Source organism: Talpa europaea (assembly GCF_964194135.1).
Source record: "Talpa europaea genome assembly, contig: HAP1_SCAFFOLD_77, whole genome shotgun sequence".
Taxonomy (NCBI): domain Eukaryota; kingdom Metazoa; phylum Chordata; class Mammalia; order Eulipotyphla; family Talpidae; genus Talpa; species Talpa europaea.
In genome coordinates, this window is record NW_028168040.1 from 88,731 (window position 1) to 115,547 (window position 26,817).

Below are 26,817 nucleotides of genomic sequence, written 5' to 3' on the forward strand. Positions count from 1 at the left end.
CTTCTACTACAGATGATGTCCCCCTTGTGACCAGAGAGATGGCGCAGGCAGCTCCCACGCCACAGCCACATGCAACAGCCCTACCCCAAAGAGAAGACTGATGTGCACGGGGGAAGGGGTGGGACTGGGACTTCTGAGCCACAGCTCATGGAAGGGCAGCTGCACAAAGGAGATGTGGGCACCACGTGTGGTGTCACAGATGACAGGCCCGCCCCCCGCCCGCCGCCAGGGGAGTCATGGAGAGCTGGGCCAGCAGAGGACTCACTAGCTTGGGGTCAGACAGACACATGGCTCCCACTCACAGTCATAGTGGATTTTTATTAGGAAATCACCCTGCAGACACGCGAGAAGTGCTGTGCTGGGGGGGCAACGCGTTTCCTGAGGAAGGAGGGTCACAGTATCAGAGCTGTCGAGGGCCGGGGCCAGGCCGGAGGCTGCTTGTGCTGACCGTGCCAGCACGCCCTCGCAGCGGCCAGCATACCCTCGCAGCGCCCGACGCAGCGTCAGGACCGGCACACAGACGCGACACGAGAAACACGCCAGAGCACACACATCTGCCTACACGCGACAAACACAGAACTCCACCTGCTGTCTGGGCCTGCACAGGGCCACGGTGGGGGGGAGGGGTTCCTATCCGCTGGACCCAGGAAAATACCCCAAATTATCAAAATTCTTCAGTTACAAAATACCTTTTTAAAAATTCCATTATTAAAAGAATAAATAACAAAATATATTAAAACAAGTTGGCTGCATTGGAATCACAACCAGGAGTCCCAGCGACACTGTGCAGCCCACTCACGAGGGCGGCTCCACCCTTGCCCTCCCCTGCCTCTCTGAGTCCTGGGGAGGGGGCTAGTTGACGTGGTAGGAACTTAATAAATAAAAATGTTAAATAAATAGCAGACATTAACATAAGAGGTTGTGAATATAAATACTTACATCTTGACAAAATTAAATAATTTACAGAATAATTAAACTAACTACTTTTTAAATTTCTTCCAGGAAGTGCAATTTCTCTACTTTTAAATACTACCTTGGAATTGCAGTCACGATTGATTTGGACTCTATTTACATGTTAGGAACATTGTGTTTTTAACACATTGAATTAAAATTTGCCTATTTTCACATCCTGAATGGACTAAAAGAAGGGAAATCTTGGTGGCCCCCACTGTGCTGTGACTAGGGAAAGCAGAGTGACAGGGCACGGGCCTGGGTGGACAAGCGGAAGGCAGCAGCCAGCCCTGACCCCTGGGTCTCCCACCACAGCCCCGGGGGCCCCAGCTGCTGTGTGTGAGCAGCCCTCGGAGCGGGCCAGCCTCCCGGATGCGCCAACTCAAGGCAGGCCTCCTCACCCACCTCTGCGGGCCGGGCCATTCCATCGAACACAAACCTGAACTAAATGAAAACAGGAAACACACTTGCCACCGGAGCCTCACAGGCCCTGACAGCAGGAACACTGTCGCAAACGCCAAAGCTTCCCTGAGAACCTTGTCCATGAGCTTCCACTGGAGCCTTCGAGCTGCTCTTCAGATTTCTTTCAGAAAACAAAAATAAATCACTTTGTGATACCTCACGCCTCCCGGCTGTGTGGGCGAGGCCGGCCTGGCCCTGCTGGAGGCTCGGCGGGGCGCCCTCTGGACAGGCCACCGGGGCCACCGGGCGCAGCCATCGCCGCTGTGAGGGGGGTCTCCACGGGAGGGCGGGCAGGGAGGTAAACAATGTAAGCTGCTGGCTCACAGCCAGCAGCCATGAGCGTGGCAGGCCTAGACCTGGATGCCCCTCACGGCCTGCTTGATGGTCTCCAGGAGGTCCTTGTTCTCCGGGTTCTGATAGCACTCCTGGTTGGAGTACATGTCGGTGAGGGCGCTCACGTAGGCGTCGAAGTTCCGCTCACAGATGGGCTCCTGCAGGATGGGGCCACTTTACAAGGGGCATCGGAGCTGTTGCCCCCAGCCCAACGTGCCCAGGAGCAGGGGCCTGGCACACCACCCTTGGTGGGGGCAGCCTTGAGGACTTCGCTGTGATTCCAGCCACTCCATGGCCATCGCCCAACCTGCAGAGTACCCAGGAGGCCTGGGGAGCCCAAGAAGAGCCGGGGTCCAAGGCAGAGGCACCCCCCCATGCCCCTCTGCCCGGGGTACCAGCTCCCTGGGGTGCCCAGGGGCTCACGCTGCCTACCAGGTGTGGAAGGCGGATGTTGGCAAGACTTTGGATGAGGGCCTGGCTCAGGCCTGACAGCTCGAGGAACAGGGCTTCATTCTGCTCCTCGATGAGCTTGTTCTCCTCCTCGATGTTCTTCAGGCTCTTCTCCATGGACGAGATCTGCACCAGAGAAGGATGCTGGGGCCACAGCACGGGCCTCCTGCTTGCCCAGAGCTCATGGGCCAACCTCATGCCTGGGGGTCTGCCACAAACAGGGGCTAGCGGGTGCCCTGCTGCCAGGGCGAGGGGCCACATGGGGCATCCAGGGGCGCACCGACTCCTAACCACCCTAGCCACATCACCTGTTCCCCAGCACCCTCGAGGGGTGTCTGGCTACCTGTGGGTCATCCTGCAGAAAGACCAGCACGGCCCTTGTCCGACAGAGCAGAACCACTGAACCCCTGACTCTCCAAAACCCTGACTCTCCGGGCTCCAGGCCTTCTGCACAGACTGTTCCTTCTCCCGAAGCTTTAGAGGACGTCCCAGCAGGAGCCTCTCCCGAGGGCCCTCAGGACTCCCAGGGAGAGGGATGCAGGCGGGGCAGGCTCCCGCTCTGGGCTCACCTGAGCCCACGCCAGTCCCACAGCCAGAGCGAGAGGTACCCTCGGGCTCACCACACACAAGCAGGGCTCAGGGTTGCCCACTTCTGCCACCCAGACCCCTCCCCCTTTTCATGTCCCCATGGGGTTTTCTTTTCTTGCAGAGACAGCTCCAGAGGGCTTGCGGGGAGGGGCAGGAAAGAAAAATGCCTCAAGGGGAAAGGCCCCAGCGTCCCAGAGGGGACTAAGGAATAGTCCCTAAAGGAGGGGGTGGGGGAGGAAAGAGGCTGACCCAGAGCCGGCACTACTGGTGGGGCCGGGGCGGGGCAGAGGGGCAGAGGGCGAGGCCCAGAGGGCGCCTCTGCTCTGGGGAGGTGGCCGCAGGGGAAGGTGCCCAACCACCTCCCTGGCCCTTCTGCCCCGGGATCTGCGAGCACCGTGCCCATCCTCGGGGCCGCCAGGCCACTCCTGTGCCCCCAGCCTTCTCTGGCCGCGACTGGCCGCCGCAGGTAGACACAAGCTTCTTTTCACAATTAGCCCTTCGCTGCTTTTTTCTCATCGCACCGCTCCTTGCGGGACAGCAGTGAGACAGTTCTCACGGCACCCAGCGGCTCAGACCCTCGCGGGCCTCCCGCGCCTCCCAGGGCAGCACTCCCTGGGGTGTGCTCCGGTGCCAGAGCCCCGCAGGGTCCTACAGCACAGCGCCCGATGGGGCGCGCAGCTCTGGACAGGCCCGCCCAGCACCGCAGCACAGCCTCGGCCCGGCCCACCGGTGCAGTGCTGGACCTCCCGGGGGAGGGCGGGGCGGGGCGGCCGGGCGCGGCTCACCTGGGACTGCAGCTGCACCATGGCAGCCTCCATCTCCGAGTTGGACTCGTTCAGGTCGCGAATCTCCTGGTTCAGCTGCTTGATCTCCTCGTCGCTCTCCAGCACTGCCGGGGACAGCGGTTGGGGCGGGGCGCTCCCAGGCGGGACTGGGCCCCTCGCGGAGCAGACCCTGGCCGGCTGCTCTCCCCCACCCCCGCCCCCACGAACCTGGCTAAGACGAAAGTGGAAGGTTTCCCACCCAGGTCGCGCTACCTTTCCTCAGCCTCCTCCTCACTGAGGCGCAGCACCGCAAAGCACATGCCCAGGACCACACCCAGGACCACGTGCCACCCAGATACCACGCCGCGCGGTTGGAGGGGGGCGCCGGGGCGCGGGCAGGCAGCAGGCATCCCTGGGGGTGGGAGCTGGACACCGGGTCCAGGCCAGAAGCCTCGGTGCTCAGGTCAAGGGTCTGCCCGCACCGTGCCCCAGTGGGCGCCCCCAGCCCCCTTCCTGCTGGGCGGCACCTCTCTGGGGCCAAGGAAGGAGGCCATCCTCACCATCGCTTGTCTTGAACTTGGTGCTGAGAACTTCATCCCCTGCGAGTTTTCCCTTCTTGCCAGCAAAGGTGGCTCTGGGACAGCCAGACAAACTAGAAACAAGGATCACACCTCAAGGTCAGCCGGAGGTCACACACCACTGTGAAGGTCCGGGGAACCATCCTCAATCACTTGCCCCCGCCCACTCCAGCCCCAGCAGGCCCAGCCACCCCTAAAGCCCTCCCCCCCAGGGCCCCATGGCTGTTTCCTCCTTTATTTGGGGGGTATTTTAGGCCTTCTCTCTCCTCCTGCCCTGCCCTAGGGCCCGGTGGTCACTTTTGCTCCCTACTCTCTGCAGAGCCAGTCCTTGGTGGGCCATTTGTGACATGCTTCTGGAGAGAGAGCTCGTTGACCTTGTAGAAGGGGGACAAGGGCAGAGAAAGAAGGAGCTTCCTGATGGGGCCGGGGTGCCCTGGCCGCTCGGCCTCACGACACAGCGCGCAAGTGGGCTGCTGGGGCAAGACCCCCTCCGTCCAGGAGCAGGTGTCGGCAGATGGAGCTGCTGGCCTTGCCCAGCTGGGGTGGAGGGGCTGTCCACGGCCCCCGCAGAGGAGCCACAGGCCCAAGCTCAGAGAGGGCCTCCCTCAGAAGTGAGACGCAGCTGTCCAGGGTGCAGCGGGGGCAGTCCCAGCCCCCAAGGGCTGGCGCGGAGGACCCAGCAGTGGGTCGCACAGGACACCAGGCGATGCCTGCCAGCAGACACCTGCGCCCTCCACGGCCCAGCGAAGGGCTGCCACCGGGCCAGGCTGCGGCCTCAGGACCACAGGAGCCCTCCTGGGGCGCCCTGCCGTGGGCAAGAGGCAGGTGTTGGCCGCTACCTGCGGTGGGTGAGGAAGCTCCCGTTGGCATGGCCAGAGCCGTCACAGCCTGGGGTGGGGCAGGTGGGCCCCTCGTTCTTCAGCGACTTCCAGGAGAAGGACGAGCCATTGAGGGAGCCCTCTTTCTGCCTCCGGGCAGCCAGCGGGCAGCCAGATGCACTTCTGTGCGAGGCATACTTGCCACTGATGTGGCCGAGCCCCACGCAGCCCGGGACTGGGCACCTGAGCATAGAGAGGTCCGGGTGAGCATGGCCTGGGGGCAGACATGGCCAGTGGCCCTGCCAGACACCATGGGGTGGGAGGGGCCCGGCACTGGGCAAGCCCTGGACCTGAGAGGAGAGCGCAGTCTCCTGGTGGAAAGATATGCGGGGCAAGTCCCTCTCCTGGCCTCACAGGCCTGCTCTCCCACCTCAGCAGCCCGCCCGAGCCTGGACCTCTCTCGGGCCCCTGCGCCCACTCCCAGTCCTCGCTGCCAGAATCAAGGCGTCGGCTAGAATCAAGGACGGCTGGGAGGCCGGAGTCTTGGCACAGGCAGCCCCAGCGCACCTGGGTCTCGCAGGCTGTGGCCAGATGTGACCAGCGCCATAGTGGCCGGCTCTGCGGCCCCAGAGCTAAGGTGGGAAGCCTGAGCACCGACACCCCAGAAGGTCCCGCGCGGCCCCTGGGGCTGCCCGTCCCCATCCAGGTTGTCCACTCGGCAGAGATTGGCTGACAGAGGCAATAGGCGCGGAGGAGCAGAGAGGTGACAGGGGCCCCAGGGGACCCCATCGCGCCATCTCAGGACACAGCAGAGGCCTCTGGAGTCCGCCTCGCGGCCCGGGAGTGGCCTGGACCGAGCTCCCACAGCACCTTCCAAGCGCAACTTGGAGTCCGGAGGGTCAACACCCAGCCTGGGGCCACGTCCCACCTGGGAGCTCCGCCTGCTCCTCCACAGGAGCCCCACGACTCACTGGGGTGCCCCATCCTCTGCTGGCCACGAGCGGCCGAACTCCCACTGTCCACAGCCCCCACACCCTGGCCTGGTCTTGGAGGCAGCCGTCACAGCCAGGCCCACGCCAGGCCCCTCTCAGGAGCCCGGACCCTCCTCACGCCTTCCTCGACGCGGGACACACTCTTGTGCAGGTCACCAAACCCCACAAGGTCACCTCAGCCACCAGGCTGGAGCAGACATCGCTGGGGCCCCCAGAAGGCTCAGGAAGCTGCATTCTGTGCCTTCCCCAGACCTAACACCCCGACCTGTGGGGTTCCAGAGGCCGCTCCCCTCCGCAGGGACAGGCAGGGCAGATCTGCTCGCGAGGGCCTGGCAGGCCATGCCCCCAGCCCCCAGCCAAGGTCCCAGGCCATCCCTGCCACCCACATCTGCCTGGGCCCCACTGCCAGCTTCACCAGGCAGTGCTGAGAGTCCCGGGCAGGTCGGGTGCGGGTCACCCTGCTTGCACCTGTGACCTGCAGGTGGGGGGGCTCGGGCAAGTTCCCTTCCAGGAGGACGGCTGCCGCTGTATGAGCACGCACAGGCTGGACCACACCCTAGGACCATGCCTGGCACCCCCCTCCAAAGGTCAAAGGACAACTTCGGGCTGCCCCCCAGGCCCTCTCCCCCACAGCAGTGCGAGGCCCTGGCTCAGGCTGGCTGTTCTGGGCCCTCATTCCACAGCGGCTCCCGAGGGGCTGGGAGCGCAGGCGCCTGGACTGAAGACCCCCAGTCCGCCCAGGCACTGCACCGGCCCTTGCTGCCGCGCCAAGGGCGCCGGTCTCGCCACCCACACGGGCGGCTGCCCCCTGGGGGGCCGTGCCGGGGGCAGCAGCTGGCCCCGCTCTCCCCCTCCCACCAGATGCCCGAGGCCAAGAGCCCACAGCCCGGCATGCGCCCGACAGGCCGTGGTGTGCGGTGCTGGGGGGTCCTCGGCACAAACGCACTCAGGAGCAGGGAGAAGCCCTCGACGACAGGGCAGCACAAGACCCCCATGGGCAAGCCCGACTCACTTCATCAGCTCAGGGTCGTCCTTGTCGTCCTTCGCGGGGGCCGCCTTGGCGCCGCTCTTCTTGGCACGCGGACAGCCCGACAAGCTGGTTCAGAGAGAGGAGCCGGGGCGCCCTGTCCTGAACCGCAGCGCCCGTCGCCCACCACGCCCGCCCCTAGGGCAGAGGTCCGCGCGCGAGGGCCAACACGGGCCTCCTGCACCCCCACAGTTGCCAGGCAGGAAGCTGCCAGAGCCCTGCCCAGAAGCGGCCTGACCGCCTCTGGGCCAGTGACAGTTCAGCACGGGGGTGGGCCGGGGATGGGCTGGGGATGGAGGGGGGGGCGGGGGGGGGCCGGGCTCACCTCCGGTGTGACGCGTAGTTCCCGGTTATGTGGCCAGAACCGTCGCAGCCAGGCGTGGGGCACCTGTGGGAAGAGGGGAGCTTGGGCCGGGGGCTGGGAGGCACCTTCCCAGGGCTCAGGGCTCCTGGCGGCCTGCACAGGACCCGGGCCTGGGGGCTCTGCACCCAGTGTCCTAGGGGTGCCCAGTGGGTAGAGAACATCTCCAGTGAGGGGACAGGCTCTGGCCTCAGTCCCCGCAGGTCCCAGGGTGGACTGGAAGGTTCCAAACCTCGCATGGGCCATGACGCTCAATGAGCCGGGGAGGCCCAATGGGCGCTGGGACGCCTGGTCTGCGGCACTGCTGGATGCAGAGGGTGCAACCATGCAGGGCGGCTGCTGTGCCGCGGTGCCGGCCCGGGGCGTGCGCATCGGCGAGATCACCAGAGGGTGCCACTTCAGGGCGGGCTGGGGTAGCCTGCGTCTATGGGCCAGGGAGGGGACACCCTGCCCAGAGGCCCAGCTTTGTGCCCTAAAATGCTTGCCCAGCTCAGGTGCTAAGATGGCCCTTTACTGTGTCAGCGTGGCTTTTCTTAAGTTGTACCTCCCCAAACGTCCACTAAGGCCATTCCTGCTGGGGGGCAGTGGGCCCGACTGCAGGGGTCCCGTGGCCTTGCTGGGCCCAGGCAGTCCCTTCAGAGGGACCCGGTGCCTCACCCACACCCTGACCCGGCGACAGCTGGCGAGGCCCCACGCCCACACGGCGCCCCCTCATCAGCACTGTGGAGACAGAGGCCGCACCTCAGGTCCTGAGGGGCCCTACACCATGCAGCCCACACCCACTGGTGGGAAGCCAGGGCTCTGCCTCCGGGCCAGCAGAGGGCCCTCTGCGTCCTCTGTCTCGCAGGATGGAGAAGTAGGTACATGAAAAGGCTCCCCTCAGGCCACCCCCTGGAACCCGCAGCATGCACTGCCCGCAGCAGAGGGGCCTGGAGGTCAGCACTGGGCCTGGGGAGGCAGGAGCCCCCTCTGCCCATGTGGCAGCTCGGGCTTCCCAGCGTTATTGGGGTCCCTGCCCCGCAGCCTCCCTGGCCTGTCAGCAGCAAGCCCGTCCAATTGCCCCCTGCTGCGCTTGGGGTGACCCAAGCCCGTCAAGGCCACGGGGGCACCTCCTGGCCACGTGTGATCACCACACATCTGGGGCAGGAGCTCTGCGTCCACTAGCGGCCACCCCACCCTTGTTGTGCGGGCCCCACCCTCCCAGACCGCTGCTGCCTGAGCTGCTGCTACATGTGTGTTGCCCGCACCCCAGGGCACTAGCTGCTCAGTGCTGCTCGGGCCCACACAGTGGGCACCAGGCCCTCCAGACCAGCCAGGGCATCCAGGGCCAGCTCTCAGCACTGAGACCTCTGCGGCCCAGGCACCTCCTCAGCCCTCAGGCACCCCCATAGCCAGCCTGTGCTGGAGCCGGCGCTACCCTCCAGACAGAGACAGGGCACGTGTCCTTCCTGGTCTGCAGCTGCACAGGGGCCCAGGGTAGTGCCACAGTGTCAGGGCACACATGGAGGCAGAGGCTCAGCTGCCAGGGCTGGCCAGGGCAGCACAGGCCTTGATGGCCGTGCCACAAGTCTGAGGGAAATGCATGCACGTGGGGGCCCTGCCAGTGTCCAGTACTGACACTGGCCTCCTCCAGCTCCCACTGGGGCCTGGCTGCTCACGGCAGGCGGGACCACCACATTCTCTGATGAAGCCCTGTTCAGTGACGTGTCAAGAGACCTGGCCAAGAGAGAGGGGTGCCCTGGGCTGGGCAAGCAGGAGTCCCAGTGGGCAGCCCAGTGGCCCAGGGACCACAAAGTCGGAACAGGCCCCTTGCCACCAGCCCTGAGCTGTCTGGACAGGAAAGTGTCCTGGCGGGGGTACACTCCAGCTGGGGGTGCACAGGCTCACTGTGGAGACTGTCTCTATACACGCAGGGGTCACTCCCAGCCAGGGACCCCTCGGACCCTTGCCAAGTGCATGGCAGCACCGACTCCGGCACGCAGATGGGCTGAGGGGCCCACGTCAGTGGCCCCGCACTGCCCGCCCCGAAACACAGACGCAGACACACGCGCCCACAGCTGTCCCACACATGCTGGCCCGCGGGGTGCCAGTGGAGCTGCTCACGGACAGGGGCATCCGTCCCAGATGGGCGCCCTGTGCCCACTGTGCCTGTGCCCACCGCACTGGACGGGACAGGGAGAGAGGGCAGTGCTGGCCCCAGAAGTATGCAGGGCTCGCCCCGCCCACCCAAAACCCACGCTGCAGGGGTTGGGGGCGGGGCACTGGGCTCAGGGAGCCCCCGCTGGCCATACATGCAGATTCGCACCATCCAGACCCATCAGGTCCACGCATTCCACAGCCCATGGCCCAGAAGGCATCCCCACCCACTGGCTGCAGGCCTGACGCTGACCGGCTGACTCTGGGAGCCCTGAAGCTGCTCAGGCGAGGTACGAAAGTGGAAGTGGGAAGACAGAGAGAGGAGAGGAAGGGAGGCTGGGCCTGCGGGACTGGGCTGTTCAGTGGACTCGGGCCTGGACACAGCAAGCAGCATAAGGTGTGAATTTCTGTGATGGGCAGAGCCTCAGAATAGGCTCCCAGAAAGGCCATGAACCCACCCAGCTTCACCCCAAAGGGTGGAAGGCCCAGACTGCGGGACCAGACAGTCTCCCCAGGACAGGCCGCCTGACTCAGGGGGCAGAGCTTCCCGCCTTATCTCTAAAACAGCTCAGAGTCCCAGGAGCCTTTGGCCACTCCTTTCCGAAGGACCAGTTTCCCAGGTCCTGTTGGCTCCAGAACAGGATAAGCCAGGGACCGTGGCCTGGATTCAGGGTACCCCAAAACAGAGGCCTGAGGGGACAGAGCCGCCTGGAAAGGGGTGGACTGAAGGGAGATCCCCTTCCTCAGCCCCCACTCAGCCCGGAGACCCAGCTGTGACGTCAGAGCTGCCTGGAGGCTTGAGAGCCAAAGGCAGTGCAGGCCCCACCTGCATCCCGAGGGACGTGGCCTGGGAAACCTCTGGATGCCACCTGCTGGGGGACAGAGTGCCCAGCAGGCGGCGATGCCCACGCAGCAAGGGCAGGGAGAGGCAGCAGCAGAAGAGGAGGGGGCCAGCACAGAGTGGTGCAGAGGGGCGACAGGGGGACGCAGCGGGGTGCAGGAGGAAGGGCTTGGGCGCACTAGTGCATGCCACGCAGCCCGGGGCCAAGAGAGCCACAGCCAAGAGCAGCCCTGGCTCTCCAGAGTCTCCGGCCAAGGAGGGAGCAGGCTGGTGGCCCTCAGGGCCTCAGGCAAGAGAGCATGGGCAGTGCCAGGAGCTGGCAAGGAGGCAGGACAAGGGCAGCACGAGCAGGCGGCAGCAGTGGGGGCAGGGACATAGCAACACCAGCAGCCCCCCAAAGAGAGCCAGCCCTCCGGGCCCGGCCCTGCCGCCCTGTCCCCTAGGCAGGCCAGGGCTGGCCTTGGGCCGAGACCCGGAGAAGGCCGGGTTTGGCTGGAGCATCCTGGAAGGAGAGAGCAGAGCAGGGGTGCCTGCGGGCAGGAGGCCGGGAGGGCAGACATACTTGAGGTCAGCAGAATGGGCAGCCATGAGGTTTCTGAGGCTCTTGTCAGCAAGAGGGCAACCAGAGAGGCTGAAAGAGAAGAGATGGGTGCCGGGGTGAACCGAAGAGGGAGCGAGAGAGGGCAAGAGGACCAGACAGCGCCTGGCGGCGGTGGAGACGAACCTGCGGTGGGAGGCATAGTTCCCGGTGATGTGGCCGCTGCCGTCACAGCCGGGGGTGGGACAGCTGGACAAAGGAGAGAGCGGTCAGAACGGGGAACAGGCACCCCTGCCAGCCTCTCCAGACAGCTGGGCCTGCCCCGCCCCTCGGGCCTGGGCCACGCTTGCTCATGCTCATGCCTGCTCACTCAGGGAAGGGACAGAGGAAGGCTCCGCGGAAGGGCCGGGAGCCTGGTGTGGCTGCAGCTGTGCCCAGTGGCTGGGGAGCCGCTCCCTAAAGCAGCCCCTGAGGGCAGGGCCTGGACCACAGCTGGAGCGACTCAGCTTGGGGAGCGGCAGCTAGAGGGCAGAGGAGGGCCCGCGAAGGGCTCTGAGCACAGCGGGGGCTGCCCCCAGGGCCACTCTCCCCTCCAGGAAGGCGGGTGTCTGTGGGTCTGCCAGAGGCTGCAGCCCTGCCTGCGGGACACGTGGCTCACAGTGACCACTCGCTGCCCGGCGCCCCAAGGGGGCAGGCTTGACTCCATAGGAGGGTGGGCGACCAGAGCCGGTGCCCAGCCCCACGCCCTGCCCACTCCAGGTAGGAACACGGCGGGGCCTCAGAGGCTGCTGACCTCCGGCCACAAAGCGGCCTGCCAGGACAGGGGCGAGGCCAGGGCAGAGCAGGTCCAGGCTGACCAGCCAGGCGCTGCCAGAAGCCCTCAGCCCGGGGCACTTACGTGAGCAGCTCCTTCTTCATATCCTTGGAGAGAAACCTCAGCTTAAAGTTGGTGAGGGTGACGTCCCCAGGGTACTTCCGCTCCTCAAAACTCTCTTCCGACACTTCCTGGTCATCTGCTTCAGAAGAAGCAAAAGAATGGGCTGCTGGCTCTGACTGCAAAAAACCAGCGGGGACAGGTTTTAACCGGCAGGCGGGGGCGGGCAGGGGCAGCCCAGTGGTCGATAGTCAGCGGTCATGGGAAGGGACCCTTCGGAACAGCCTGCGGGGCGGTTTTCGGAGTCTCCTGTCTTCAGGGAGGGGGAGGAAGACTCGGGCCTTCCCGGACACACAAGACAGCACCTGCGGTTAGCCAGGCCCAACGCCTCCCTGCTACGGTGGCACCGGGGCGAGAGCGCTACACAGCAAGGGGTGAGGGGTGGCGGGAAAATGACGGCACAGGGCCCCAGGGCTGCCAGGGGTGCCCCACACCACAGACCCCAAGCGAGCGCTCGGGACCCACTGCGGTCCCCAGCGAGGGCAGGTGCTGTGGACACTGGGTGGGCCAGACGGCCCCTGCCTGGGGGTAGCCACCGGGTCAGGAAGCCGACACCCCTGCTGGGAGGCCCTGGTCCGCGCAGAAGTGCCGCTGGTCACCGCCGGGGCACCGTCCAGGGGCACAGACCGCAGCACTCACTTGCCAGAGCCGAGGCGCTGGTCTGGAAGCTCAGGGCAGAAGCTGCCCCAGAGGCTCGGCCACCAGGGGCCGCGCCGCTCGCGAGGCGCGGCTGAGCGAGAGCAGAGGCAGCGCTGGGGCCCGGCCCGGCCTCGGGGGAAGGACCGCCCGCCCGGCCCAGGGGGGCCTCAGGCCCACCTCCCTCCCCTGGGGGCTCGGGCTGCGGGCGCGCCCGGCCCCGCCCACTCCTCCGCCCTCGCCCCGCCCACACCCGCCCAGGCCCCGCCCAGGCCCCGCCCCGGGCCCCGCCCCGTCCCTGGCCCCACCCCTCCTGCGGCCGGGCCCCGCCTCCACCTGCGGACAAAAGTCCTCTCCCCTCTTGCGGGTGGGGGGACTGACTGGAGGGGGGACTTGCAGGAGGCTGGCGGGAGCCCCGTCACACCCAGGGCTGGGCGCTGCTACCCAGGAGCCCCCCTCTTTGTGGAAAAGCCTCCGTCAGCCCGTCCGCAGCGCGGGGGGAGGCTGTGGGGACGCCCCCCCCGCCCCGCCCCGCCCCGCCCGGCGGGCCGCCTGGGCTGCGGCTCTTTGCCGAGCGCTGCCCGCCAAGGCCCAAGGGAGCCCGGCGCCGGGGACGTTCCCCGACCCCCCGGAGCCAGCGGCCTGGGGCGCCCGGGACGGGGGGGGCCGCCGCAGGACGGGGGTCACCGAGGAGCTGGGCGCGATCCGGGCCATCCCCGCGGCGCCTGCGGGCCTCCCCTCCCCGCGCCGCTGACCCGCGTCCTCGCGGAGAGCAGGCAGCTCGCGCAGGGCGCCCGCGGGGCCGCGGGGCGGGGCTCGCGCGGGGCGGGCCGGGCCGGCACCCACCTCCTCCGGCTCCTCCTCGCGCTGGCGGCTGGGCTTGGTGTAGTCCAGCGGCCGGTCCCACTCCTCCTGGCGCGAGGCCTGGCTGCAGGCGGGCGAGGCCCTGGAGCCGCCGGGGGCGCCGCCCTGGCGCTGGGAGGCGTCCGCGGCCCTCAGGCCGGGGCTGCTGCTGCTGCTGCCGCCGCCCCCGGGCGCCGCGCCGTCCCGCTTGCGGTGCTTGTGCATGCTCAGGTCCAGCGTCCCGTTCTCGTCCACCTCGATGTCCACGGGCTGCAGGCGCAAAGGAGGAGCCCGCGTGAGGGCCCCGGCCTGACTTGGGGCGGCTGCGCCCCGTCCCCGGGGCCCAGAGACACGGGGCCGCGCGGGCTCAGCACACGGGCCTCTCGGGAGGGGCGTCCGGCCGCTGGTCCGCGGCCAAGGCCAGGGGCGGGCGGGAGCAGCCGCCGCCCGCGCCGGGACGCCCGCGCCCGCCCGCCAAGGGCTGGGCTGGACCTTGCCGGGCAGGTCCTGCGGCTTCGTGCTGAGGTTCTCGGGCATCTCCCAGCAGCGCGTGGACAGGTTGAGGATGGCGGTGGCGGCCATGCGTGCGGCCTCGGCGTCGTGCGCGTAGTCGAAGCCTGCGGGAGAGGGGAGTGGGGCTGGGCGGCGCGGCCTGGGGAAGGCGCTGGCGGCAAGGAGGGAGCAGAGCAGCCGCGGCCGCTGAACCGGAGCCCCACGTGGACGCGCTGGGGGCCGGGCGCGCGCCCGTCGGGCTGAGGCGGCGGCTGAGCACCTGCCCGGCTCGCGCCTGCTCCATGCGCCCAGCCCTCTCGTGCAACCCCAGCCCTGGCCTGACCAGAACTTGGGCAGAAACAAAGCCCTCCAAGGACCTGCGGCAGCCCTAGTGGTTGCGACAGAACACCGTGTCCACCAGCGACGTGGCCAAGACTGACCCGGGAACGGCTGCTCCAGGGGAACTTGTCACGAGGTCTCAAAGGCTGACCTCGGTGTCCCTGCACAGTCTGCCTCAGAAGCCACATTTCTCACATGAAGACGACAAATGAAGGCACGAAACACTGTCTTTTCAGGGTTTTTTGCTGCAGCCGCCAAATCACGCTCAGCTTGGACACTTCCAAGTGGTCATAGTCAAACCCTGAAGCCACCCGCCTCTGCGGCCACTAGAGCCGCTCAGCGCGGCCTCGGCCCCAGCAAGGCCCATCGTGCCCGTCATCCTGCTCAGCCCCTCCACGCGAGTCCCCAGGGCAACAGGCCAGGAACCCAAACATGGGTGCCCCAGTGACAAAAGACCAGGATTGTTCTGGAAGCAAAACTTTCTGGAAATGACTTCTGTTAGCACAAGCGCCCAGAAAATGTTTGGCTGACAATGGATAACCTTGTACCCAGCAGGGTGGCCCTTGGGCCCAGCACCTACGCTGTTGGACCCTTGCAGACACCCCCGGGCACTGCAGGGGGCATGGCCAGGCCGGGTTGGCCAGGTGGGAGTGTAGGATCCTCAGTCTTCGGTCAGGCCTGCCATAAAGGCTCAGCCTCGTGGTCAGCGAGGACCTCGGGCACGGCTGACAGGAAGCGGAGATAGGGGAGGAGGCGCCCGCGTGCACTGGACAGCCAGGCCGCGGGCAGTCCCCTCCTCCCAGCAGCTCCCTCCTCCGCTGTCCCTCAAGCCCCACCCCTCCTGGAGCGGTTCTCCCCAACATACATTTAAAGGCTTTCGGTGAGGTTTCGCTGGTCTGAATCTTTGGGGCAAGCATGCGTTTGCCAAAAACCTGAGCGTCGAAACTTGCGTAGTCAAAGGCGACCTTGGAGAACTTCTCTAGCTCCTTGGCCAGGTTGGCCCTGGGCGTGGAGGGGGCCACGCTGGGCCGGTAGCTCCCATAAGGAGGCACCTCAAGCTGCTTCACAAAGCACATGGGCCTGGAGGCGGGGCAAAGACACCATGTGCACGCACGTGAGCACACTGGGGTGCTCGGGGCGCACAGGACCTGTACCCCGGCTGCCCGGCTGTGGCCCTCTGGGGCAGCCCTCAGAGCCGCGCCCCTCCCCACCTGAGGATGCGGTCGGAGTTGGAGCTGTTCTTGGAAGGCTCCCCGGACGGCGGCTGTTGCTTCTCGTGAGATTTGGCTAGTTTTTCGGCAGCAGCAATAGGACACCCAGACAAACTGGAGACAGGGCAGGACAGCTGAGCCCCAGGAAGGTTCTTCCCAGGAGGTGGGGTCTCCTCCCCAGAAATGGCCCCGGTCAGCAACATGCCAGGATGAGACATGCCCACAGGCCTCACTCCAAGCAGGGCTCCCCTCCTGTGGGTCTAGAACAGGCCCACCCTTCCCTCCCTCTGGCCCGGCCACCTCCAGGCTAGATTCTGGGCCTGTGTGGATTGTGTGCCATTAGCTGCCCCAGAGAGGCCCAGGGCCCTCAGGCTATGCTTGGGAGTTGCCCTGGGGGACATGAACGCCCAAGCCCCCCAAGGAACACCCCATCTGGACCACATGAGAGCCACATCCGCTGTGAGACCTGAGTGGCCAGGACCCACCTGGAGCAGTGACCTGACCACATCTCTCACAGGGTTTGGAAGTGACTTCAAGGACTCTGACAGCTCGCAGGGCTGAGTGTGTCCCCTGGAGCAGAGGCACATCCACCCGCCTGCCCTCGGGGAGGGTAGAGGTGTGGTGACCTCTTCCTGTGAAGGGCCACTGACAGCGAAGCCTGGTGTGGCCCAGGTGCCTCGCTTCTCCAGGGTCTCAGTGCCCTAGGGTGGCTTGTCGCTGGGCCCGGGCTGCTGAGACCCGCCCCAGAGCAAGCGTGCAGAGCCGCAGACACCAGCGGGCGTCCACCCCACGCAGCTGCCCACAGGCTCAGGCCTCCCGTGACCCCTCACGGCAGCAACACCGCAGGCAACCCCCGGGGGCGCCGCCCGGCCCACAGTGGCGGGGAGCCGCGGCCCACGTCCCTCCTGCGGGCCCCAGCCGGCGCAGCCTGCTACCTTCTGTGTGTGTTGCGGTTGCTGTTCACGTGGCCCTGGCCGGTGCAGCCGGGGGTGGGGCACTTGAGCACGTTCTCGTGCATGGCCAAGACTGCAAGAGAGCACGCGGGCCGTGGGCAGGGAGGGCGCCTGAGGGGACGTCCCACGCAGCGCCCTGATGCTGGGTCCCCGCAACTGGCCACGAGCGCGGCGGCATCTCCTGAGGAGCCCAGAGCCGCAGGGCCGGCCCTCCCTGCCCGACCCCGGGCAGCGCCGGTGCTTCCCAGCCCCGGGGCTCAGCCTGGCGCGCCCGCCGCTCCTCCACGTGGACACCACCCAGCCCCCGGGCTGGCGGCGCGGAGCTACTCACTCTCCGGGGGGATCCTGTCCTTGTGGGGGCAGCCGGACAGGCTGCGGTGGTGCGGGTACAGGCCCGTCACGTGGCCGGTGCCGTCGCAGCCCGGTGTCGGGCACTTGATCTCGCGCTTCTCGGCTCTAGAGGGATCTGAACACACGAGGCTACCGTGGGCCGGCAGCCGGCGGGGCGCCGGGCAGGGCGGGCAGCTCGTGTCTGCTCCCAGCGTCAGCCGCACCAGCGGCCAGAGGGGCGTGGGCGGACCCCGCGGGGCGGGGCGGGGCGGGGCGGGGCGGGGCGGGGCGGGGCCGCGGGGGCAGGGGCGGGGCCATGTGGGCCGGGGCGTGGCTGCGGGGGCAGGGGCGGGGCCATGTGGGCCGGGGCGGGGCTGCGGGGGCAGGGGCGGGGCTATTTGGGCCGGGACGAGGCTGTGGGGGCAGGGGCAGGGGCAGGGGCGGGGCCATGTGGGCCGGGGCGGGGCTGCAGGGGCAGGGGCGGGGCTATGTGGGCTGGGGCGGGGCTATGTGGCCGGGGCGGGGCTGCAGGTGGGCGGGGCGGGGCGGCGGGGGCGGGGCTGCGGGCGGGCCAGGCCGGGGCTGTGGCTGGGCTGGGGCCTACCTTTGCCGCAGTAGCTCTTGCGCGCAGTGTCGGGGGGCCGCGCCCCCTTCCCGGGCTCACCGGGGCCCAGCGGGCCCGGCTCAGCGGGCGGGCAGCCCGGCTCCCCGACGGCGCGCACCTGCTCGGCCTTCAGGGCGATGGCCTGCTCCAGCAGGCCCAGGTTGCCCCGGGTCATCATGTCGTACATCTCGGACTCGTCGGTGAGCACGGACTTCTGGGAGCGCGCGTCCTCGTCCTTGCTGTCGTCGGAGTGCACCTCCAGGATGACGGGGTGTCCGGGCCTGGGGCTGGGCGGGGCCGGGCGCCCGGGCTCGGGGGCCTTCAGGGTGGGGCCAGCGGGTGCATCCTCCTGGCAGATCACGTCAGAGGTCGCTTCCTCCTCCTCCTGCTCTTCCTCCTGCTCCTCCTCCTCCTCTTCCTCCTCCTGCTCCTCCTCCTGCTCTTCCTCCTGCTCCTCCTCCTCCTCTTCCTCCTCCTGCTCCTCCTCCTGCTCTTCCTCCTGCTCCTCCTCCTCCTCCTCCTCCTCCTCCTCCTGCTCCTCCTGCTCCTCCTCCTCCTCCTCCTGGGAGATCTTCTGCTTGCTGGACTCCTCGCTGGCTGAGCTCTCCAGGGACGGGGGACACAGCTCCTGGGCACGCTCCCTGGTGACTTCCAGCATGTCCTCCCCTTCCTCTGGCTGCAGAAACGCGCCCGTCCCCCCCTCGTCGCTGCTGGCTGCTGCCTCGGCCTCCTCCTGAGCCATGCGCCCGAGGTGGGGCCCCGGCGTGGCCCCCAGGCCAGAGTCCTCCCCAGCCAGGGTCTCCTCCGCGATCTGGCCCAGGTTGAGGAGAGAATTCGCGATGACTTCCTGGTAGCTGCTGTAGCTGCCCTTGGAGGCACCTGGCAGGGGGCTGGGGGGCCCCACGTGAGCCTTGACAGGGCTCCTTCCTGAACAAGATCAGAAACACCACGTGAGAAGCCCCGGGACGGGCTCCAGCCTGCAGCCCCTCTGCCTGTCCCACGCACTGGTGGTGCTCGGCCGCCCTGGGGGACACGCACCAGGGCTAAGGGCAGCCGTGCCCCTGGAGTGCCCCCTACCGACACTCCCTGGCAGCCCCCTGTGCCTGCCCTGCCAGGGTGAAAGGGAGCTGCAGACACAGCAGGTCTTGAAATTGCTCCCCGACTGAAAAGCAGTGAGGGAATCTGTATGCTGAAAGGAGTCGAATTCCAGCACTTTAGCCACTGACTGAGGTGGGAGGTGGGCACCGGAGCCCCACCCAGCAAGCCATCCACTCCCGTGGCGGCCCAGGGGCCAGAAGGCACAGGCTCCTCTGGCTGGCCCAAGAGGAAACAAGACACACCTCCCCCTGAGGGTCCAAGACACAGGGGGGCTCAAGGCTGGGGGCCTGGGCCCCAGGGATGCCCACCCTTCAGGGCTGGTACCCCGACCATCGGGCCTGGTGGGCCCCCCGGGGAGGCAGATGTGCGCAGGCCCCACAGTGCTCGAAGTCCACCAGGCTCCCCAGCTGGTCAGCTACCGGAGCCGAGCAGAGCCCTCCGCCGCACCCCAGAACCCCCAGGCTAGGTGGGCTGGGGCCCCCGAACCCCACAGAGCCGAGGTGTCTCTCCCGGGCCCTAGGAAGCCCTGCCGGGGTGGGCACAGGGCCCGCTCACCCTCGGCAGGCCCTGCTGGCCAAGCAGGTGTCGGGACACAGAGGCGCCTTTATGTGCGGGATGGAGCAACAAAGCACCTGCAGCTGGCGCGGGTCGGCGCCTCTCCCCCGGCCCTGGTGCCGCGGGCCCGTCCTCCTCCGGCGCAACGTCCGATTCATCAGAAACAGAGGCGGCCTTCACCTCGGCCTCCTCACTGCCGTCGCTGTCCGGGCTGTCACCCTCGTCCAGCGCCAGCTTCAGGGGGTGCGACTTCCGCTTGGAGCCCAGGTGCTCGGCCTCCGCGCCCTCCAGCTTCCTCTTCTTGGCCAGAGGGCAGCTCTGCAAGCTGGGCAGGAGACCAGCAGGCCCCGTCACACGGCCACCCGCCACCCTGCAGCCCTTCCGCCCCATGCGAGCTCTGGCCCCCCCGCCGCCCCGCTGGAGCCAGTGCAAGGGGGGCCGCGGCCCTTGGAGTCTGCCCACATCGGCAAAGCTCCTGCCCCTCCTGTGTCTTGGGGAGCCCCTGGGGGGAGGCCATGGGGGCCCGTGGGCGCATGGTGCTTGCCCGCACTGCTCGGGCCCATCTCCCCACCAGGGGGCCATGAGCCCGCTCTTCTTCACCTCCACACCCTCTGGGCCTCACCCACCCTCTGAGTCTGGCCTGCAGGGCCGCCAGGGTGACAGCAGCAGCAGCTCAGTGGTCCGCCAGCCCCTACAGGGACCCCCGCCCCGCACGGCTGCCCCCCCCATGCTGGCCCTCGCGGGACCGCACGGCCTGGGGCTGCAGTGGAGGGCACCAGGCTGAGGCAGCCGCCATCCTTACCTTCTGTGCCGGGAGTACTTGCCCCGGATGTGTCCCGAGCCCGTGCATCCTGGGGTGGGGCAGCTGGGGGAACACAAGGAACGGCCACACGTGACGGGGAGCGGGGCCTCAGGGAGCCCGGACCAGCCCTGGAGCAGAAGGCCGGCGCTTCGCTGCCCTCAGCGGCTGCCCACGGTGTGGGAAGCGAGCGCAATAACTCGCCCCAAGCTCTGAACGCCCCACGGCCTCCCGGGAGTTCTGGGAGTGGAGCTTCCAGGCCACACCCCGGGCGGCCTCCCTCCAGCCAGCCAAACTGCCGCTAGACCAGGGTGGGCGCAGGACCCTCCGAGCTGGCCCCCGACACGGCTCCAGGCCGGCCAGGAGGGCGGCGCTGGCGCGGAGCCTGGGGGTGGCGGTGGGCAGCCCACAGCCTCTGCAAACACGCTGGCTGGCCCGGCTACGGGCCCTCAGCAGGAGGCGGGTGCCGTGGGCAGCAAAGGGCCCTACATGGGAGAGTGGGGCGTGACCACCACCCGGGAGCCATCTGAGAGGACACACAGGGCGGAGCAACCCCAGGAGCCCCCACCTTGCCTGCTGGTCTGCATCTGGAGGCACTGAGCCTGCCAGGCCATGGAGCCCCAGCTCACGATGCCCAGCCCCCTCCCGGGGTTCCAGGCAGGACAGGAGCCGGGCCCAGCCCTCAGGCAGGCCGCGGGAGGCAGCTCTGGGGGTCAGGCAGGGAGGGCCACGGAGCCCCAGCCGGCACAGGCCTACAGCAGCGCCTGCTCTCCAGCCTGGGTCAGGCTCCCCCAGAGCCTGCAGGGAGGGTGGCTGGGCACCCAGTGGAGTCTGGAACTCAGGAAAGGGGGCGCCGCCCTTGACATCTATCCAGACACCACTGGTGGCTCCTCACGGGACTGGCCATGAGCTGACTACAGGCCACAGCAGAACGGAGAAGCAGAACTGACTAGAGGGCACAGCAACTCCCCTCAGTTCAGAATGCCTCTGGGGGAGCAGGGGGCTCTGATGGGGACACCTTGCAGCCCCCAAGGCGGAGCCACCATGCTGAGCTCAGACTGACTTCCTTGTGTTCACAAAGCTAGAAGGGGAGGAGGGAGACAGGAAGGAGGGGGAGGAGGGAGGAGGGGACACGCCCCAGCCAGGAGTCACTGCTCCCCCACCCCCCACCCCCATCTATTCTAAAATCTGGGCCTCACACTTGCTTTCACTCTCTCAAGAACTAGCTTTGAGACTTTTCACAAAAGCTCCTTGTTCCTGAGGCCTGACCAATTAGTCTGTTAATCACTGAGTTAATCGGGGACTCCAGGGCAGCTGCCGGGAGGCCTGTGGGCGCTGGCCCTGCCCCCCATGTCCTGCTCCCTCTGCACCTCCATTGGCCAGAAGGGCCAGGCATTCTCAGGGGCAGCGGGAGGGAGCAAGGCCGGGTGTGTGGGCTGGAGCCCACAGGGCGTAATGTGGACAGTCCCAGGTCCCCAGGTCCCCAGGCCCCCCAGGCCTTGAGCCTGAGGGGAGGGAGCAGAGTTCACACCTTCACCCTGAACTCCCAGTGGCAGAGCCGGGAGATGGTCAGGGGAGATGGTCAGGCAGGCTCCGGAGGGCCACGACTCGGGATCCCGGTGGACACAAACTTCAGGTGTCCAGGAGAACAGCACGTCCCCCCAGAAACCAGGGCCATGCCCCAGCTCCCCTCCCACCCTCGAGGCAGTGAGGACCCGCACTACCCGCCCTTGGGCAGGAACACCCCAGGCCCCACTCCTGGGAGCCCCCACCCTCATCCCGGGCCGGAGTGGAGCAGGGCCTGGTGGCTCCCTCTGCAGCCCACGACCCTGCAGCTGGCGCCAGGCCCACGCCAGGGCCAGAGTCAGCCCTCAGCCAGGGGCACGCATGGCTACTGCAGTGGCTTTCTCCCTGGCTTTGCCCCCAGAGGCTCCGGCCCGGGACAGGAGCAGCTGGCAAGGACAGCCAGCCTTGGACCAACCACCCTCTTCAAGACACGTGTCCTGGGCCCCAAGGGTCTCCTGCTGAGCAGCCACAGTGTCTGCAAGGCCAATGGGCACCAGGGCTCTGCAGAGGGTTGGGGGTGCCCTCCAGCTGCAGGGGAGCTGGCGGGTGGGAGGGACAGCAGGGGGCCAGGGCAGCTCAGCCAGCAGAAGGCCTTCCTTACCTGAGGTCAGCGCCTGCAGCCTCTGGGGGCGCTGGGTGAGAGAGAGAGAACAGGCACCATTTGGGCTCAGATTCCAGATGCCACAGCCTGACCCACTGGGGGTGCAGGCCCAACCCCTCCTCCTGACCCCTCCTCCTCAGGAAGGCCTGAGGCTGCACTGGCACTGCCCCCACCCCCCACCCCACCCTGGCTGCACTCCCAGTGGTCCCGCCCCCAACCATCTCCCTCCAGCTCCAGGACTGCCTCCAGGGAGGCCCAGAGGTGGCCCAGGAAGGCCAGCAGACTCTGCCTTCCACAAGGGTTTCCTGGCGGCTTCACTGCGCCATCACGGGGCCGTGTGCCCCCATCTCTGCTGCACCGGGTCTGCCTGGGCCAGAGGCCCTTGGGGTGCTGGGTGAGGCCGGCTGCACCTGCTCTGGGATTGGTCTCCCCAGGAAAACGACTGAGAACTGCCACTTCCGGCCGGGGTTCAGTCAGGGCTGAGCTGGGGCCACCCAGACACCGGGGGACTCACCTCGGGCAGCCTTGGACCGGGTCCGAGCTCGCTTGTCATCGTTCTCCAGGCTCATCTGCAAGCAGAATAGCCGTGGTGTCAGCAGGGCCCCACACCGAACCCGCTCGGGGGGCCTCCTCACCGAACCCACATTGGCCTCGACCATTTTCCAGCTGCAGCTTGCTTGATGCTGCTGGACCAGACCCCGGCTGGCGAGGAGCAGGCTCTGGGAGGCCTGGATTCTCTCCTCAGGGACAGGTGAGTGGAGCCTGGCCCGCGACAAGGCAGCCTCCAGGAGCATCCAGCAGGCCAGGGAGAGGCCGGGTTCAGGCCCAGATCTTTGCCAAGGGAACCGTCGCCTGAGCCCCAGGGCTGCTCACGCGTGTCGTTTCCAAAGTCCCACTGCTGTGTCAGGAGCGCACAGAGGGGGTCCCCTATGGCCTGTGGTCAGTGTCAGGCTGTCACTGCCGCAGCAAGGGAGTGACCCACAGGTGCAGCAGACCTCTCCTGTCCCCTCGCTGCCCCTTGGCAGTGGACTTCAGTGTATCTGCCTGCCCTGCTCACCCCTCTGTCCCTGGGGAGTCCTCTCACCCCCGTGCTTCTGGCCTGCACCCCAGTTCTTGCATGCATAAATAATAAAATCTTTTTCAAAAATAGTTAAATAAGCAAAGGTGGACAAAGGAAGGAGCAGAATTAATTTTAGCACCAAAGGACACTTAGCCCAGCCCAAGGGAAACATTGTTTCAACCGCGAATATATACATTGCTTCACCTGTGCGGCTCCATCAGCTGCCAGGCCCTGGACTCTCAGCCACTCTCCTTCCCAGTCCCCATGACCCCGCCAGACCGCAGGCCGCCGTCCCGGAGCAAGCCTATGTACGGAGCCTCGAGGCTCAGCCCCGCCTGAGCCCGACCGTGCCCAGCCGCCCACACCCGTTGTCCCTGGCCAGCTTCCCCGGGACCCCGTCCCCACTGCCCTGCAGGGTGGGGCTGCAGGTCGTCCCACAGCGTCCCAGGCTGTGTGCCAGAGAGGGCGAGGCGTCCAGCCCCACTGCCCCAGAAGAACCTTGGCAACGAGGACTCCTGCCGGTGCCTGGTTCAGACCACAGAGCAGGGCGGCGCTGGCAAACACACCCCTGACGAGGCCGGGGGCTGTGGTGCCCGCCCTGCTGGCCGCAGCGTCCGCACACAGGGAGGCGCTGTCCCCAGCGCAGGGCACTGGCCTTCAAGGGGATGCTGTCTCACGGCGGCAAACACTCCTCTGACATGAGAAGGAATGTGCGGGGGGCACCTCGGGCCGGTGACACACTCTGGGGCTCCGAGCCGGCCCAGGGCTCTGGGCACAGCAGGGCTGACCCCCAGGCTCGGGCACTCAGGGGATGCAGGACACAGAGCTTCAGAGGCCATGACACCCACCCCCCCCGCTCGCATGGCGCTCCACCCCCACCCACACAGCCCCCGCCTGGCTGAGACCCCTGCCCCGTCCATGCACAATCCCCCCATGGAGCCCCCTCCCCCACCACCAGATACCCCCACCTCACCCGAGATCCACCCTGGACACCCAGGACGGTCCAGACTGTCCAGCCCACTGCTTTGCAAAGATGGCGAACACCTCACCTCCTAATTTTTCATTTATCCATTTTTTTTAAACCCTTTGCTTGTTCCAAGCAGGCCCCTATTTTTGTGGGGCCAGCAGCTTGCCTTGAGGGTGAAAGACCCCCTCATCAGCCAAGCCTCCCTCTGTCCACACACCCTGTGGCCAGTGGCAGCTCCAGGGCCAGTGGGCTCTGAGCCCCGAGCCTGCGGCTGCCCCTCTGATCAGCACCGCGGTCTTCTGCCTCCAGCAGGGACAGGGCCAGCAGGGACGGGGCCAGCAGACACCACCGACAGGTGCACAGCTGCCCTCCGCCCTCCCACCCCTTCTCTGCCCATTGGAGGGCTCTGCCACGCTGCCGTTTTCCAGTAGAATCGGGAGGAAAGAGTGTGGCGCATCAGGCCAGGCAGCTCTCCCCAGGCCAGCACCCAGGCCGAGTCCAGCCGAGCAGGGCCCAGGCAGCCTGGAGAGCTGCGCGCTCACCTGAACCCCAGAGCCCGGCTCTCCCGGTGCCCACAATGCTGGGGGTCCTCCTCAGGGGCCCGAGAGGCCCAACAGCGGTGCCGCCTCATCCTCACCCAGGGCCACACCCGCCCCTGCCCAGTCCAGGCCACGCTGCCTCCTGTCCTCATTCATCCATACCCTCCCGTCTCTCTGCGGCCCTCTCTCTCTCTCTGTCCGTCCATCTGTCCCCTCAATGTGCCCTTGTCTGCCTCTCGCTTTCACTTTGCCTCTTGTCCTTGAGGTTCCCCCGGCCTTCCGGGCTGACCCAGCCCCAGCCCTCCTCTCCACACCATGGGACAGGCAGAACACAGGGTCTGGCTGTGGCAGCCTTGGAGGACCCGCCCGCCCGGGGTGTCCTGCTCGGTGGCTCCAACCTCGCCAGGCAGGGGGCGTCAGGGAGGCGGCCGCGGGACAGCGCAAGGGGCTTGGAGGGAGAGGCATGAGCCAGGAGCCTTCTAGGCGCCTGCCCCCCCACCGCACCTCCACCCAGCCACAGTTCCCTTCTGGTGCTCATCTCCATCTGAAACAAGTTCATTCATTCGTGTTTGCAAAAGCTGGGGCCATGGCCTCAGTCCCCCGTCCAGTGTGAGTCCTGTCAGAACGGACAGACGGATGGACCTGGGCACCTGTCTGTACCCTCTGGTGGGGGGAGGGCTGAGCGGGGGCAAGGGCAGGCGGGGGGGGGGGGCGGTTGGTCCAATAGCAGCAGGAGAACGAGGGCAGCCTCCGACCGTCTTCAACCCACAAGGTCCCGGGGGTCACAGGGACCTTGGGGAGGGCGGGAGGCACTTTTCTCCATGGAGGGGTCCTGCCAGCTCAGGGGAGACCACTGTGGCCCCCACAGGGCCCCAGCATGTTGCTGTCTGGCCTGTGCACAGCCCAGGCCTGGCAACAGCGGCAGACTGGCCCCACCAGGGAGAGGCATCCAGGTGGCCTGGCAGCAGCTGCCCCTTCCTCTGCCCACAGACCTGCCTGCTGGCTCATGGGTCGGCTGGAGAGCAGCCCTCGGCCTCAGAGATGTCCTGCTCCCTGGACCCCTGGGCCATGCCCCCAGCCTGCACCCCAGGCGGCATCACAGCACCCCTGTCCTTGTGGTGACAGCTCTGGCCCCTCTTTGGGAGCACCTTCTGCACCTGGGGGTCTCTTGATACCCCCTATTGCTTGAGCCACTGCAGCTGAACAGTTCAGCCTACCCCCTTGGGTTTGGGAAAGGACCCCCAGCACATTATTCACCACACATCTTGGGAAGGGGCTCTCCTGGTGTTTTTGAGCGTGGGATCATGGTTTCCGCCAGCCCCCAAACCAGAAATCGCAACCATGTCACAGACACCCTCTGGAGCAGCCGTGTCTGTGTCCTTCTGGCTGACACGCCACCAGCCCCAGGCAGAAGCTGGGCCATGCCCAGCGAGGCGGGAGCTCCCCTTCCTGGGCAGGAGCGTCCACCCAGATGGCCAGAGGCCCGGCTGAACACCCCGTCAGCCTCACCACTCACTAGGTGCTCTGTGATTGGGGCCAAAGGCATCATTCCACAAGGCCGGAAGTGGCTCTGTCCAGCACGGGCCCCAGCACCCGCCCACCCATGCGGCTGGAGGGCGCTGTCCACGTGCCTGGTGCTGAACTCAGCAGCCCGGCCTCCTGCCTCCGCCTGCTGAGCACAGCCCTGCCTGACGCTCCGCTCTCTCCTGTGGCCGCCGTATGGCTGCTCCTCGACCAGAGGCCCCACCACAGCCCCACGCCCTACACTCCAGCCACCGCCCCCCCAGACACAGCCTCCTCCAGCTCTGGCTCCCCGTCCTCTGAGCTGCCCGTCCTCCTACCACATTCCAGGGCAAGAGTCTGGCAAGCGTGCCAGCTGGGTGCGGCCCTCGCCTGCCCACAGGGCAGCCCTCGCCTGTGAACAGCAAGATGTAGGCCACCTCACAGCTCCAGCAAGTCCAGGCGCCCAGCACCCTGGCCAGAGGCACTTCTTCCATCACACGAGCTCTCTGCGCTCTGGGACGGGAGTGGGTGAAGCCAGCCATGCCCAGCTCAGGTGCAAATTTACAGGAACAAAAACTCTGTGATCAAGATGAATAACAGTTTAATGTAATTTTTTAAAACATCAAAATTAATGTAAAAATCCATGATGAACAAAATGCCAAAAATTTAAACTGAGACAGGGCAGGACAGCAGGTTCCTCTTGCCCTGGTTCCAACGTGGCGCAGCAGGCCAGCACTGAGGCCATGAGGAGGAGGTGTGGGGCGTGGCCACCAGGGTCCTGCTGGCCTGGGGCGCTGGCGCGAGCCCCAGTCACACAGCCACCCGACCCCAGCCCCTCCTGTCTACCCTGGCCTGGTCCTGCACATGACCCTCTCTGTGTCAAGAAGACAAGGGGTTAGAATCCAGCGTCTGTGAGAGGCGCCCACCACGGCCCTCTCGGGGTGGCCT

General features: G+C 66.9%; 1 protein-coding gene across 2 annotated transcripts; it reads right to left on the reverse strand.

Annotated features, from left to right (window-relative positions):
• Nucleotides 1–1,763: 1,763 nt before the first annotated feature.
• On the reverse strand, nucleotides 1,764–22,369 carry MYT1 (myelin transcription factor 1; the record flags this gene model as incomplete). 2 transcript variants are annotated; one of them, XM_084259739.1, is made up of 21 exons in its annotated part: nucleotides 1,764–1,904; nucleotides 2,179–2,322; nucleotides 3,570–3,673; nucleotides 4,109–4,200; nucleotides 4,966–5,187; nucleotides 6,949–7,032; nucleotides 7,289–7,351; nucleotides 10,864–10,932; nucleotides 11,026–11,088; nucleotides 11,738–11,892; nucleotides 13,256–13,522; nucleotides 13,745–13,869; nucleotides 14,949–15,163; nucleotides 15,295–15,408; nucleotides 16,230–16,320; nucleotides 16,579–16,713; nucleotides 17,182–18,108; nucleotides 18,912–19,159; nucleotides 19,637–19,699; nucleotides 21,801–21,831; nucleotides 22,315–22,369. In XM_084259739.1, 21 exons carry the CDS (start codon nucleotides 22,367–22,369, stop codon nucleotides 1,764–1,766), a joined length of 3,408 nt encoding a protein of 1,135 aa, XP_084115865.1. The 2 variants fall into 2 exon arrangements, with proteins under 2 accessions (XP_084115865.1, XP_084115866.1); XM_084259740.1 differs by lacking the exon at nucleotides 15,295–15,408.
• Between the last annotated feature and the right edge of the window lie 4,448 nt (nucleotides 22,370–26,817).